This window comes from Echeneis naucrates, chromosome 16, assembly GCF_900963305.1.
Source record: "Echeneis naucrates chromosome 16, fEcheNa1.1, whole genome shotgun sequence".
NCBI classification, from domain to species: Eukaryota; Metazoa; Chordata; class Actinopteri; order Carangiformes; family Echeneidae; genus Echeneis; species Echeneis naucrates.
The window spans coordinates 341,232-357,136 of NC_042526.1; the positions used below are offsets into that span (position 1 = coordinate 341,232).

The following is a 15,905-nucleotide window of genomic DNA, read 5'->3' on the forward strand; positions in this document are numbered from 1 at the left end:
AAGATTATCATCATTATTATTATTGTTGTTGTTGATCTTGTCAAAATTAGTGCGACTGAAACACACACACAGAATCTTTAATACTGATTTATTAACGGTTCACTGATCAGGTTCAGGTCTGTAAAGGTCCCGTCCTCGTCCTGGTCCGGATGTGGTCCAGCTCCTGCTGCTGTTTTAACAGATGTGCCGTCACACCCGTCCCTCCGGCTCCTGCAGCCACCTGATCCCTGGACTGAGGACCATGTGGATCAGAGGGTCCATACAGCAGGACAGTGCTGCACAGGTGGAGTCATCTGGACTGAGGGGGGAGGACAGCAACAGCAGGGTGTGAGTGAGGATGCTCAGAGGGACGAGGTCCAGATGGGGGAGACGGGGGATGTGGGTGAGGATCGTGAACAGGAAGCAGAAGATGTTGAAGAGGACCAGAGCAGAGCTTTGAGTCCAGACCAGGATCAGGGCCAAACTGCAGACCACCACACAGCAGCTCCTGGTTCTGCCTGACACCATAGACCCCATCAGGATGAAGACACAAACCTCAGAGCACACAGAGCAGAGGACCGATCCTGATCCTGGTTCGGCCCTCGAGACAGAACCAAAGAACCAGTCAGTGCTGATGATCCTGGATCCAGAGAGTCCCGCAAGGAGTCGAAACCAGAAGACAGACAGGGGGAGACAAGGGGAGGGGACAGGTTTAGGGGGAAGGAGGATGGAGACCAGGACCAGCAGGTTGAGGACGATGGAGACGATGAAGATGAAGTGAAGAGAGTCCAGACACCGGGCCAGACCTGCAGCAGGATCCAGGTGATGCTACATTACGTTCAGGTACAGCTTTGATAAGACCCTGACAGGAAATGAGCTCTTACTGTGGCGATCCAGAGGATCCTTCAGGCTCCTGGACTCGACAAAGACCTTCAGCTCCATGACTCTGGAAACAAACAGACCAGGATGAATCGGACCAATCGGACGCCCCCACACCTGTCAGCTGACCGGCAGCTGTTACCTGGACGTGTCCTGGCCTTGGGACACCTGCTGCAGGTCCAGATCCCTGAGGACATGGTCAGTCCTGTCACTGGTCCAGACTGATCTGCATCCACAATTTATCAATGAGTGTTAATTCAAACACAAACACCTAACCCACAGCACACAACAGACACACAACAACGACACACACTGAGAGAAGGAATGAACTTTGACCTACTGAGTCCTGAGCTCTGGCAGCAGCTGCAGAGACAAATGTCCAACAGTCAGGAGACGATTGTCCTGAAGGTTTCTGTCCAACAGAGAGACACTGAGGGTCAGCTGGACTCGATCAGCTGGGAACGATCAGCTGGACTCGATCAGCTGGGAACGATCAGCTGGGATCGATCAGCTGGACTCGATCAGCTGGGATCGATCAGCTGGGAACGATCAGCTGGACTCGATCAGCTGGGATCGATCAGCTGGGAACGATCAGCTGGGATCGATCAGCTGGGATCGATCAGCTGGGATCGATCAGCTGGGAACGATCAGCTGGGAACGATCAGCTGGACTCGATCAGCTGGGATCGATCAGCTGGGAACGATCAGCTGGGATCGATCAGCTGGGATCAATCGGTCACCTACATGATCTGAATTGACAGATTCTCAGTGAAGATGTTTTCTGGGATGACGGAGATGAAGTTCTTCTGAAGGTTCCTGTGAAAACACAACACTGTAAGTGTGTGTGTGTGTGTGTGTGTGCGTGTGTGTGTGTGTGTGCGCGCGTGTGCGTCCTCACAGGACTCTCAGGCTGATCAGGTCTCTGATGGCTTCAGGGAAAGTCTTGATCCAGTTGGAACTCAGGTCTCTGCAGGGACCAAGATCAGGTTTAACTCAAGTCCACAAATACTGATTGGATCAGGGTTTACGGATTGTGGTCTCAGGTGAACTCACAGAGTCTCCAGGTCCTCCAGTCCCCTGAAACTCCTCGGGCCCAGGGACTGGATCTGGTTGTCATGGAGATGGCTTCATGAAAACAAAAGCAGATGAACAACGAGTCAGCTGAACTTCCATGAAACCAGGACCCAGAGTTCTGGTCTCACAGAGACCCAGAGACACTCACAGGACCAGAAGGCAGCGCAGGGTGGCGAACGCTCGGTCGGGGACGGAGCTGATCCCGTTGAGGGCCAAAGTCAGAGCCCGGAGCCGGATCAGGGGCCGCAGGGCGAGGACCGGGACCTCGGTCAGCCGGTTATCGTCCAACCGCAGGTGGTGCAGAGACCCCAGACCTTTAAAGGACGAGGACGAGGGACGGCGGATCAGGTTGGCGTCCAGGTGGCTGAGGACAGGATGGACCAGAGGAACCTTCAGAATAAAAGTCTCCACTTCTTTACACTTCCTGTTCTTTAATGCCAGAATTTATCATTTTATTTGAAGTAAATTTGTTTCTCTGTCGATTTCAAGGTCAAGAGACAAATCTGTTTTGTTATTGTTATTATTATTATTGTTCTTGTCATCTTTTTTTCTCTGCTTCTTCAAAAACATTAGAACCTGTGTGTTTGTTTTGTGTCTGTTGTGCGTCTCTGTCAGGGTGGTCCACACATGTTTCTGGTGTGTTAGTAATTTTTGGTGACTGAAGTCTCGACCACAAACAGGCTGCTGTGATGTCATCATGAAGCTCCGTGTTCTCCATCATGTAAGACTGAAAAACCTGATTCTGGTTCTAGTCCTGGTTCTGTCTTTGGTTCTGATTCTGGTTCTAACTCTGGTTCGAGCTCTGGCTCTGTATTTGGTTCTGTTTCTGGTTCTGATTCTGGCTCTGGTTCGAGCTCTGGCTCTGTATTTGGTTCTGATTCTGGCTTTGGTTCTAACTCTGGTTCTAGCTCTGGTTCTGTCTTTGGTTCTGACTCTGGCTCTGGCTCTGTATTTGGTTCTGATTCTGGTTCTAACTCTGGTTCGAGCTCTGGCTCTGTATTTGGTTCTGTTTCTGGTTCTGATTCTGGCTCTGGTTCGAGCTCTGGCTCTGTATTTGGTTCTGATTCTGGCTTTGGTTCTAACTCTGGTTCTAGCTCTGGTTCTGTCTTTGGTTCTGACTCTGGCTCTGGCTCTGTATTTGGTTCTGATTCTGGTTCTAACTCTGGTTCTAGCTCTGGTTCTGTCTTTGGTTCTGACTCTGGTTCTGGTTCTGCTGGATGTGGACTCACAGGGACCTCAGGTTCTCCAGGTTCTGTAGAGCTTCAGGTGGAACCGTCCTCAGCTGGTTGTTCTGAAGGTTCCTGTTCAGTCACAGTCAGTTACATGTTACCATGGCAACGCTCAGCTTGATTACTGATTATTGATTACTCACAGCAGCGTCAGTCGGCGCAGTCCTGAAAAAGCTCCTCTGTCGATCTCTGACAAATTGTTTCCCGCCAGTCGCCTTCCGAGACAAAAAAAGGAATCAGCTGATCAAACATCAAAGGAGGCGGAGCCTAATTAAAGGTGATACGTTGGGGCGGAGCTTACAGCTCGAGGAGGTGGGGGACGCCAACGAAGACGCAGGAGGACAAGAAGGACAGGTGATTCTGACTCAGGTCTCTGCAACCAACGAGAGAGGAGGACGGTGATGACGTCAGCACATCCAGGTCATGATCAGAGCAGCTGCGTGTGTGTCTGTTTGTGTGTCTGTGTGTGTACTGACTGTCGTGTTGGAAACTCAGTGATTTTTTTTCCATCTGAAGTTTTGACACTTAAAACTGCAGTCTGGATTTAAAACAAATTAAAGTTTTTACTTTCATTTCTCAAATTTAATTTAAAGAAGACTAAAAGAATTAATAAAGTGAATGTTTAATCTAACAGAATTTTAATTTCACATAAAAGAAATAAAATATCAAAAAATAAAACAATCCAAAAAATAAACGGGCAGTAGAAGAAGAGACTTCACTGGTTCTTCAGTCAATTCAGGATAAAACGAATTTCATTGTTGAGAAAAAGGAAAAATTAAGTTCTCTTTATTCAGAGTCTTTTATTATTTATACACGATCAATATCATTCAGACGGTTTGTTTAGACGTTTGAATTATTTTTACGAGAACATTCTTTTAGATCTAACAAGATTTTCTCCTCAAGATTCAAATGTGTTCGAGTTTTTTTCCTCAGACCAGAAAGATTCTGTTATTTTTTTTTATGAAATAATTTATGGACTGTATTTCCGTACAACTTTATCAGTTTCTACTATTTTTGCTTATTTTTTATTTATTATTTTACTTATGTACTTACTACAATGGCTGAACATCGCTCAGATGAAGTATTTTATTCCAAACAGATTAACAGCTTAATTTCTCCTTCAGTGTTTTTTTAGCCTCAAGTTAATGTTTTAGTTAATGTATCATCTGTTACTTAAAATAATATATATATCCTTGTGTTCTATTTTATTATTATTATTTATTGATGTTTTTTATGGTCTTTATTTAAACTTAAGCTGTGCCCTAAAACTGTTCCTCGGGTTCCTCGCTGCATCCGGATCATGTTTAAACCGAAAAAAGAATTTAAAAGTTTTCTGTGAAAAAAAGCTCAAATGATCATCGATCAGTTTTATTTGTTAATGGGTTTCTCAAATTTGGAATTTTATCATTTCTTTTGGTTTATAAGTGTAAAGATAACGTAAATAAAATAAAATAAAAAATATAAATTAAGATTAAGTGAGAACTGTAACAGGAATTCAACATTTAACAATAAAATATTGGTGACACAAATATGTTCAAAGACGTTTAACGTTTTATTCTTTTTGTATTATTTTCAGATCCATGTCCAGGAGTTTATTCAGCGTGTTTGTGAATTAAAGATGAAACATTCAACCTAAGTTGAGTGTGAAAACAGAAACTCAGATTTAACACAAAAGAAATTCAACGGAAATTAAAGATAACGCAATAAAACATACTTCTCTGTGTTTGTGTGTGTAGTTATGGTACATATATTTAATGTGTAAATATATATCAGTATAAACGGATCTGTGTGTTTTGAATCCGTCTTCTGTCCCTTCAATTGGATCTGGTATTTAACACCATTTTATTCTGAATGACCTACAGAATTTTATTGTTCTTCAAATATTCAAATGTAAAAAAACTAACTGAAACAAAAGTAGAAATCTTTTTACTCCATGAACATGAAACGAGTTTCTCTTCTCAGAAGGCTGAAATCATTTTGGCCTGAACGCCGTCAGACCTGAAAAAGTTTCGTACTCACAGAGCGGAGGTGAGGCGGCTCAGTCCGGGGGGGACCCGTCCCAGACCGGAGTCCACACAGTCCACCTTCTGCTGCGTCCCAACACCTTCACACCTGCACGGCCCGGGACAGGTGCTGCTCAGGGCCCCTCCCCCCAACACCCCCCCACAGGTGAGAGCAAACACCAGGAGACTCATGAAAACCTGCAGAGCTGCACACTGAAGAGACCAGATCAGACCAGGACCACCAGGCCACTGCAGAGGGGGGGGGGGGGCGGGGACAGACACGGGGGGGGGGGGGGGTGAGAGAGAGACACTCACACAGACACACACAAGTGTCAAAGATCCAAACAACATTCAGTTAAATCAAATAAATCTAAATTAAATTAACTTCTGATATTTTATTATATTTACGTCATGTTGTGTCACATTATTGTGTGTTATCTAATTTTGTGTTACATTAAATCCATCCATCCCCTCCCTCTGATCTGTTTCCGGGTCACGGGGGGTTCTGGAGCCAATCCCAGCTCACTGCGGGCGAGGGGCGGGGTCTCCAGACAGCCAATGGACCCGAACAGGATGTCTGTGGAGGCCCCGGGCCGGGAACCGAACCAGGACCTTCAGCGTGCTGCCTGTTACTTTACACATAAAATATTAAATATTAATATGTTCGATCATTTTAGAGATCGAAAAAAAAATTATCTTCAGTTCCCACCGAGAAACCGGATCGTTTACTGTTTATATGGTGTTGGTCCGGCTGTGAGCACAGAGGAACCTGGTTATTCATATCTCTGTATACATGATCAATACCAGTGACCCGTGTTCTGATCACTGCATCCTATCTACGTCTTTTGCTGTAAAATTAAATAAAAATGAGCATTCTGTGGCTTCTAGCGGGCTTCGGCTCGTTAAATACCCTTGCCGCCATGTTGTTTGTATATCTGGCGCGTCACTCCTGCGCCTGCGCAGACGGTGCTTAGCCGTCAGAAACCGGGATGTGGCGGTTAGATTCTCCGGTATCCGGCCGGTTTCTGAATTCGGGATACTTCAACACCATGTAAACACAGTCGGACCGGTCCTCCGGGCTCGGTGTCTTTGTGAACTTTAATTTTAGCGCGTTTTCTCCTTCCGTCCTTTACGTCATTTCCTGTAAAACATGGTGGACACCGAGCAGGGAGGCGGCTGAGCCGCACACAGCAGCGAGGAACTTTACAGCGTGCAGCCGGAGCCCGGGGCTCGGAGTCGGCGAGCTCTGAGTCCGCAGTCCGGAGTCCGGAGACTCGGTGTCCGGAGGCTCGGAGTCCGGGGGCTCGGTTCCCGGGCCCGGGGTGGGGGAGCAGCTGGGTCTTTAAACCGGTGCAGAATCCTCCGACACCGACACCGACACACCGTGGCGCAGACCCGGATCTGAACCGGGTTACAGGGAACTTTAGTTTCTGGGTGTTTATGAAGTGATCCTGGTCCGACTGACCCCCCCCCCCCCCGCCAGACCAGACCTGGACCCGGACCCGGATTGGAGGACAAGAGCCACAGACCCTAGACCAACTGAGCCGAGAAGTCATGGGTCACAGGTCATTATGACGTCGCCATCAGTTTCTGTCGCTAGGCAACATGTAGCAGTTGAAGTTATGACGTCAGGAGTAAAGGGAAAAGTTTCTGAAGCGGCAGAGTCCAGATCAGTCCAGGAGTTCTGAGTGGACAACAAATTCTGCTGACCATCAGGGATCGACTCCTTCGGCCTTAAAAGCAGTCAGACTGTGTTGAAGTCTATGGGAAAATTACCCTCCTCCTCCCTGATGAGTCTGTGGTCTCAGTCTTCAACACAACATGATGTTAATTTTTTAAACAATGCTCCATTTAGAGGGAAAGGGGGGGGTTAGGGGCAAGGCTACGGTGTGACCAACAAACTGGAAAACCCAAGCATGAGAGAGTCAGATCCACCTTCTCCAAAGATCGTTTCTACTGGTTAAAAAAAAAAAAGATGGCTGATGGTCAAAATACAAACTAGAGGATTCATATGAAGATGACTGTTTTTGTTACCACGACAACCGAAACAAGTGAACTTACTTTAACTCGACTCATCATATTTTCCTAACCTGACCAGGACATCAGCATTATTATAGTAACCACGGCGATGAAGGTGGATACTCTGCTCTTGGTACTCTCCATGTTATTCTCACTGTTACCATGACAACCAAGGGGCTTATTTCCAGGGACACTCTGACTGGCTGGTTGTGAAGTTGTTACTGAAACACTGAAGTCAGATTTAGTCATTTAAAATTTGTGTTTTGTTTCTTCACAGACATTTGTGAAGTGACATCACTCTGTGTTCCCGCCAACATGATTCCATCATGAGCGAGCGGCCGCTGGATGCCTGGTGTAAGATCCTTTATGTCATTGAGGCATCGACCAATCAGGATAAAGCTGCAGATTAGAGCCATTGTTTGATCTTAATCTTCATCAGAACAAGAAGCTGCCCCACTCAACCTGCTGACACTTAATAAGAGTTCATAGAGTTCACCTGCAGAGAGGAAGCTGCTGTCTGTTGTTGTTGTTGTCGTCGTCGTCGTCAGGTTCATTAAATCCTGACATGGAGGCTGACTCTTTGTAAATCTCTCTTTGTCCTCCAGTCTGTGAGGAGTGTCAGGACTACTTCCGGGAAGAGTGTCCCTCACACGGGCCCCCCCTGTTTGTCCCTGACACACCTGCGCCCCTGGGGTCCGCCAACAGGGCTGCGCTCACTGTCCCATCAGGCCTGGAGGTCTTCACTGAGGGGGGCCAGGTGGATGTTCGCTGCCTGGACTCCACCATCCCCAGGGGGGCGGTGTTTGGTCCGTATGAGGGGGAGCTGGTGTCCAAAGACAAATCCTCCGGCTTCTTCTCCTGGATAGTAAGTCTCACAATGAGAGCCCAGCTCAGATCTAGCCAAGACTTGAAACAGGACCTGTTTGCTGCCATCCTCATTCAGGTGTGTTTCTTCTGTTGTGATTGGTCCAGATCGTGGATCTGAACAACACGTACCAGTCGGTGGACGGCAGTGATGAGACCAAAGCCAACTGGATGAGGTGACTTCTGCTTTTGTCTCCACTTCAATACAAACACAGTAAACAAACATGTAAACAATAATTCACAGCAGACCCATGAAGGTTGAAATGTGGGAACTTGGTTGTTGTGCGGACTGAATGGAGAAGCTGCTGTAACATGTCTGTCCTGCAGGTTTGTTCGGACCTCTTCAGATGACAGCAGGAACCTGACGGCATTTCAACACGGAAAGAACATCTACTTCAGAGTCCGCCGGAGGCTGGAGGCCGGAGAGAAGCTCAGGGTTTGGTACAGCGACGACTACATTCAACAGCTGCACTGTGTTTCCCAGGAGAGTATTGACCGCAACCTGGACACAGGTGAGCTGACAGGAGCTTCAGTCAGGGGGCTTCTGATTGGCTGCCAGTGTCCCCTTGTATTAACTAGTTAAAGGCGAGTCACATTGTGAATGAGCTTTATTATCAGACAAAGATATGATTCACCTCAGCTGCATTTTAGTTGGTGGTCGACAGATTTTCTCCTTGTAGCTCAGAATATCAGTTACATAAACAGACTTCCAGCTGATTAAGACTGAGACTTGAACTCTTTTATCACCTCAGCTGATGTGAATGAAATCAGAAATGTAGCCAAACATGTCAAACGGACAAAGAAACTATAAAGAAATCCACATTTATCAGTATCAGTCCTTGTTCTCTGAGGTGGTTTCAGTCTGGTCCAGATCAGACCAGTGTGGTGATGGGCTAACTGCTATTTGTCTTCTTGGAGTTGCAGCTTTATTTAATTAAAAATAAATATTTGGTTTCAGAAAGCAGGAAAGCAGCCATCCTACCCAACATTCAGAAGGACTTTAAATCCCCCTGCCTGCAGTCAGCGCTGCAAGGAAAGCTTTGCTCCACTAAACAACCCAGTGAAGAGTCAGATGGCCAACCTCCTGCCAAGAGGAAGAAGATCAGCCTCATCTTCAGAGACGTCCTAGAAGCTTCTCTAGAGGACTCCAGTAAGTCCAGGTCCCAGTCAGGGTTTAACTCATCTGAAAGCAGCTTTAACGTTCCCAATCTGAAGGTGGAGGAGAAGGAGGAGGAGAACCAGGAACCCTCGACCTCCTTCTGCCCCAACTGTGTCAAACTAAAGAGGAGGATCCTGGAGCTGGAGGACGAGTTGTCCCGTCTCAGAGGAGAAAAATCGAACGTGGTTGGTCCATCAGAGAACACCTGCCAACAGGATCAGGTCCCACCTCATCCTGAGCAAGGACCCATTGAAGACTTCCAAGGTACATTTTGAAAAACAATTTCTTCATCCAAAGTTCAGGATGTTATCAGACCTGTTAAGAATCTAACTCCATTCTTTAACAATCTTTGTCTTTTTAATGTTTAAAAATGTTTAATTTTAAAATGTTGAGCTGAAGAAGGGCAGTCTGGGACAAACTAGTTTCCACCACTGAAGTCAGAGAAATGGTACAAACTGATTCATCACTGTTCATGTCACATGATAGTCATTATTTTAATTCGATCTAGAATTTTAATCTTTTTAGCTGAAGCAGAGGGTGACTGTTTGTCTTTGCAGGGATGGAGCCTTTGACACCCACTCATGTGGTCCTGGATGAAGACGACCAGGATGTTGACTCGGCCGATGAGTCGATTGCTGCAGATCTTGTTATTTCTCCAGAGGATCCATCGAAGCTTTCCTCCGGAGGAGGACGACGGATTCGTCGCTTCAAACAGGAGTGGTTGAAAAAGTTCTGGTTCCTTCGTTATTCTCCAACCCTGAATGAAATGTGGTGTCATGTCTGCCGCCAGTACACCGTCCAATCATCTCGAACCTCCGCCTTCATCATCGGCTCCAAGCAGTTCAAAATCCACACAATCAAGCTGCACAGCCAGAGCAACCTCCACAAGAAGTGTCTGCAGCTGTATAAGCTGCGAATGCACCCAGAGAAGACGGAGGAGATGTGCAAGAACATGATGCTGCTGTTCAACGCAGCATATCATTTGGCCGTGGAGGGACGGCCCTTCTCGGACCTCCGTCCATTGGCTGAGCTTCTGAAGAAGTGTGAGCTCAAAGTGGTGGATCAGTACATGAATGAAGGAGACTGTCAAATCCTCATCCATCACATCTCCCGAGCATTAAAAGAAGACCTGGCTGAGAAGATGCGCCTGTCTCCTTTTCTCAGCGTCATCATGGACGCCCAGAATGACGACCTTTTCTCAGACATGGTGGCCATCTATGTCCAGTTTATAACCAGTGAGGGCTCCCCCAATACGGAGTTCCTCTCTTTACAGAGACTGAGCATGGTCGGTGTGGACGGATATCTCCAGGCTATGGATCGAGCTTTTGGGGTTCTGGGACTCCGGTTTCAGGACTTGCTGGTGGTCGGTCTAGGGGTGGATGGCACAAACATCTCTTCAGGAATGAGAGCCAACATGTATATAGCAGTGCAGAAAATGTATCCGTGCATCCTCTGCCTTCCCATCATGATCCATCGGCCTCATCTGGAGGTGCTTGATGCCATCAGTGGGAAGGAGCTCTGCTGCCTGGAGGACCTGGAAAACAACCTGAAGCAGCTCCTTAGTTTCTACCGCTACTCCCCCCGCATGATGGCTGAGCTCCGGTCAACTGCTCCAACGCTCTCAGAGGAGACAGAATTCCTTGGAGACATCAGAGCCATTCGGTGGATCATAGGAGAACCAAACGTCCTCAATGCACTCATCAAAGATTACCTGGAGGTGGTCGCCCATCTGAAGGAGATCAGCAGTCAGACACAAAGAGCTGACGCTGCAGCCATCGCCCTCACTCTCCTCCAGTTTCTCTTGGACTATCAGTCAGTGAAGCTCATCTACTTCTTGCTAGATATCATTGCTGTTCTCTCACGGTTAGCCTTCACCTTCCAGGGGGAGTATCTGCTGGTGTCACAAGTGGAAACCAAAATTGAGGAGGCCATTCAGGAGATAGGCCAGTTGGTGAACTGTCCGGGAGAGTATCTGCAGGAGTTTGAAGAAAATTTCCGTGAAAGTTTCAACGGAGTCGCTCTGAAGAATCTCCGTGTTGCTGAGTCCAAGTTTCAGTCCATCCGAGAAAAGATCTGCAACAGGAGTCAATGCATCCTGTCTCAGAGGGTGGACCTACAGAGCCGCTCATTTGCAAAAGCCTGCAAGGTCCTGGACCTGTCCACCTGGCCTCACAACCGGGAAGACCTTCAGGCCTACGGTGAGGAGGAGATCCAGCTGATATTCAACCACCTGGAGTCCATTCCTTCAGCAGGTCAGGAGAGCTCCCAGGCCAGGACAGAGGCCAGAGGCTGTCTGGTGGTGGAATGGAAGGATCTGAAGGCCGACTACTATAGCATGAATGGTTTCAAAGAGGTCATCGGTCACATCTGCAGGTACAAGCAGCGTTTCCCTTTGCTGAACCGCATCATGCAGGTTGTCAGAGTCCTACCCAGCTCCACGGCCTGCTGCGATAAAGGCCGAGGATCTCTACAAAAGATGTGCAAGAACAATCGTTCCCGGCTGACTCTGGAGCAGATGAACGACCTGCTGACCGTGTCCGTCAATGGGCCGCCCATCAACAACTTTGACGGTAAGCGAGCACTGGACAGCTGGTTTGAGGAGAAGTCTGGCAGCAGCTACTCTCTGTCGGCTGAGGTGTTGAACAGGATGTCGGCTGCTGGCCAGAAGTCTGTTCTGCACAGCGTTGATGTCAACACAGAGTTTTTTCCGGACATCTAATGGCCCCTCCCAGTGGTCATACTGAAGAGTGACACCATTGAGTCCTGACCACAGCCCATTCTGAAGTACGGGGTTGGTGGTGGTCATAATGTTTTGTGTTTTGTGCTTGGGAGGGAAATAAACTCACACAGATGATCAGAAAAGTGAATGATGTCATCAACCATGTGATTGCACGGTGTGACCGCAGCCTGCAGTTTTAGTTACAGGAATAAAAGTACCAAAGACAGAGACACTGTAACGCTTGGATCTGTTTGTAGTGTCTTTATCTGTAAAGCTGATCTGTTAATCCACGTGGACAGACAGAGATGAAAGACATCAGGAAGCCCGGGGACAGTCAGAACAATCATAGTCTGTCTGGATGACGGCTTCACTTGCAAAAAAGGCAAATTTCCAGCTAGACAAGGAACTTGGAAGAAAGTCAAACAAAGTCTGAAGAGATGCAACACACGCTAAGGACACATGCTCAACACAATCAATGCAGCACTGTTATTTATGATGTTGGTTGTTTCATTTTTTTCATCCACCTTCTCATGATCCGTCTGTGGTCAGCTGGTCCGGCTGCACTGGGACGGATTGATGCTGCTGTCAGACTGAGGATCCTACGCTCTTTGTATCTTATGAGACAGCGCTTGTTGCAGGAGACAGTCCGTTATACAGCAGGAACAGTCAGTCTGTGTCCAACTCCATGTCGCACTCTGCTTTAGCTTTTTTTTATCAATGGGATGTTCAGTCATGTAGTGCCTGACATAAATGAAAAGCTAGAGTGTAAGGATGTATAAAGGCTTTATATTTCTATTAGAAATGCACACAGCCCTGCTCCTCACTGTATATGTTGTACAGACTGTATATATTGTCAATGCCTTCAGCCCATTTTTAAGGAGAGTATTTTTGTCTTGAATTGGATGATTGTGCCATAATGATTGAATGCAAGAAGAAGAAAAAGGTGCTATTCTGCTATGCCATAATGTAATTTGCCATATTTGTTTGGCTGTTTTCTGCAGATGATATATTTGAAATCTGTTATTTTCGCCTGAAGCGGCTGCTTTGTGTTAACACGGTAAAGTCTTGGCCAAAGCTCTGGCTTGAGACGTTTCAGAGAAGTTTTAAAAAACTGCATGGTAATGTTCAGCTGTTGCTTTTAGCATTTCAATGACACTTTATAACTAATATTAATGTGTCTGTGTTTAACACTGAACTAAATGTAAGCCGGACAATGTGCTGAGACAGACTGACCTCGGTGGACAGAGTCACTTTGGTCTTTTCTTGTATTATTCAGAATTTTGGTCTGTGTGCTTTGTTTCTCGAAATGAAAGGAATAGTTTGACATTTTTGGAAATAGTCATAGTTTGAGTGTTAACGTCATCAAAACCAAAGTTAAAGCTTCAACAAGCAAATCAGATCATTTTAAGTTTGTCTGTTTTCAATTGTTAACAAACAGTAGCACAAATGGTTCATTGAGGCTTTTTAAAGAACGACAACTTCAACACAATATTGATGCGTTAGCACAAATGTTAGCTCTGCTGCTAGCCTTGGAGTGTCTGCAGGTAAAGTGGCCTCCCCAGGTGTGTTTCCTCTGCAGACACACGCAGTGAGAGCTGCTTAATGACTCCATCATCTGGGTTTTTTTGTTGGCTTGTCGGCTGTTACGACCAGTCGTTTGTTATTATGGTTTTAATGCTTTTTATTAGGATATAAATGCTGATCGTCCATTCTGCTGACTCTCCAGAGCTACAGTTGACAGAGCAGGGCCAACATGTCTCTTTTCAAAGTTAAAGTCATGTTGTTGTTTAGCCTCTACAGACATGATAAAGTAAGAGCAACATTTAGAGGTTGAACAGGCAGTTACATGCTGGAGTTAAGGCTATCACTTTTTAGTAAAATTAGTAAGAGATTGTAACAAAATTCTCCAAAATGTCAAACTAGTCCTTGATGCTAACTGCAGCTTTAGCTCAAAGCTGTTTAATCCCTTTGTTTGGACGTGTTGTCTGAATTGTGTGCATGCAGTCATCGGGGTTTAAACACAAACACACTGCTCTTCTATTTCTACTGCTGCAACTTTAATCCAAAAACATCCGACTCGAGTGCCAACACTTTGTGCTTAGCCTTACACTGTGTGTGTTTGTCTCTGTCTCTTTGTGTCTCTGTTTTTGTCTGTCTGATTGTGTCGGACTCTGAGCTGTTACATGTTTGTTGAGTTGCGATATTTTCACAGCTCCAGCTTTTTGTGAGGTTACTGTTGTGTGTTTAATTTTATCTGGTTTGGTCAAACGTCATCAGTGAATATTTACTTGATCAGTGAAGTGTTTTTTTTTTTTTCTTCCTTTATGCTACTTCGATACATGTTTTTTACGGCACCGATTATTAAAGCTGTATTCCAGTGAGGCCACCGAACGGACCATAAAACAACTGATGTTTACGCATCAATAATAATAACAATCATCTGAAATGTGTCACTTTATTTATGGACGCTCTTCTGATCCCCTAATGGAGTAAAATGGCTGAAGTTCTGACGTCAGTCCCAACTTTCATTTTGTCTTCCGTCCCAGCTGCACGTCCACGCCTTTGCTGACGTCACGGGGGGGCGGTGCCCACCTGTAGGCATCTCAACGTGAAGCGGAAAAAAAAAACAAATCAAATTTTATTTATGAAGCCCCAAATCATAACAAAGTTACATCGAGGCACTTTACACACAGCAGGTCTGCACCAAAGTCTTTATGAAATGATTCCAAGAGACCGACGGATCCCCGATGAGCAGGGAAAACGTCCTTTAAGACAGCAGTCTGTAATACACTTGAGCAGAAACTGCGCAGAAAGACGGCCGCCATGTTGGAGCAGCAGGGGGGGTGTCGCCCAGCCGGCCGAAGCACCACAGAAGAAGAGCCTGACCAACCAGAGCGCAGCATCCAGCTGTATTTTGGTCGGGGCCGGAAACGTAGCTCCTCAGTCCGACAGAGCTAACTGCCACCGTCACCGTCATTCGGGTTCTCATCAAGGTAAACACTCACCGAGCAGTGACGACAGACACCGTCGAAGATTAGAACCTGTATGTGACGTGTATACGTTTAACCGAGAGTGACGTCATCTGCCGAGCGTCCTTTTTAACCTTTTTAGTTTAGTATCTGAGTCCAGGTGAAAAGCTTGAACGGAACCGAGAGAAAGAGCCGTTAAGTCAGCGGGAAACCAGGGGAGGGGTGCGTGTGCGCGCTGGTGGGGCGTGACCGCGCGTGACATTCCTTGGAAAACTCCCTGTGTCATCTGAGGTGAGGTGACGTCACAAAAAAAACAACAAGACGGTTAGAAACTCTTCATTAAAAAGACGGTGATGATGTCACAGTGGTGGTTGAGTGACGTGAATGTGTCTTCAGAATGTCTCCAGTCAGTAAAATAATAACTGAGGTCACAAGTTTTGAGTGAGTGGGAGCAATCAAATCCGTCTGTAGGACGGGAAGGAAGCGGGCACAAATAAAGGCAGCCTGGAGGAGATCTGGGACCAGAACCAGGAAGTCTTAGTCTGAGCTGCTTTCAAATGAACTTTTGGATTCAGTGAGCGACCGCCAACAGCTCCTTCGTCCGCCTTTCTCAGAAAATGATCACACGCTGTTCAGCTCAGACTGTTAATGGAGCTCCATGAAATGATCTTTGTCCTCAGGCTGGCTGTCCTCATGCTGACTGTCCTCCACATTGAAGACAACGCAGTCTGACGTCACGTGCTGTCAGACCGGAGGGCGCCTGATGAGTCTCTTAAATGTCCTCATGAGGACAGAACTATGGTCCCAGTGTCCAAACGGAAAACTGGGGAAAAGCGGAGGCGCTAAACTCTGGTGTCAGTTTTTTGTGTGTTTTGTGTGTGTGGTCAGCAGCAGCTGCATGCAGATACAGATGCTGCTCTGTGCAGCAGCTGACTGCCCCATCTGTCGCACCCTGGAACTGATAGACACAACATAGATACACAACTCTGGTGTTTGTCGTCACACAAACTGT

At 46.6% G+C, this 15,905-nt stretch overlaps 2 protein-coding genes across 5 annotated transcripts; one reads left to right on the forward strand and one right to left on the reverse strand.

The window, feature by feature from the left end:
- Positions 1–189: 189 nt before the first annotated feature.
- Positions 190–3,353, reverse strand: LOC115056082 (leucine-rich repeat-containing G-protein coupled receptor 4-like; the record flags this gene model as incomplete). The annotated part of the gene is made up of 10 exons (XM_029522339.1): positions 190–785; positions 864–925; positions 1,001–1,084; positions 1,199–1,270; positions 1,602–1,673; positions 1,756–1,824; positions 1,911–1,982; positions 2,080–2,295; positions 3,161–3,232; positions 3,304–3,353. Coding segments are annotated over 10 exons (1,365 nt in total), but the record flags the coding sequence as incomplete, so codon positions are not given.
- A 2,813-nt stretch (positions 3,354–6,166) lies between these two features.
- prdm11 (PR domain containing 11) lies at positions 6,167–14,434 on the forward strand. Of its 4 annotated transcripts, none has more exons than XM_029523660.1 (7): positions 6,167–7,315; positions 7,460–7,536; positions 7,788–8,047; positions 8,155–8,222; positions 8,374–8,558; positions 9,005–9,469; positions 9,763–14,434. In XM_029523660.1, exons 2-7 carry the CDS (start codon positions 7,509–7,511, stop codon positions 11,922–11,924), a joined length of 3,168 nt encoding a protein of 1,055 aa, XP_029379520.1. In that variant the 5' UTR covers positions 6,167–7,315; positions 7,460–7,508; the 3' UTR covers positions 11,925–14,434. The 4 variants fall into 4 exon arrangements, with proteins under 4 accessions (XP_029379520.1, XP_029379521.1, XP_029379522.1 ...); XM_029523661.1 differs by having other exon boundaries at positions 6,167–7,297; XM_029523662.1 differs by having other exon boundaries at positions 6,167–6,728.
- The last annotated feature ends 1,471 nt before the right edge of the window (positions 14,435–15,905 follow it).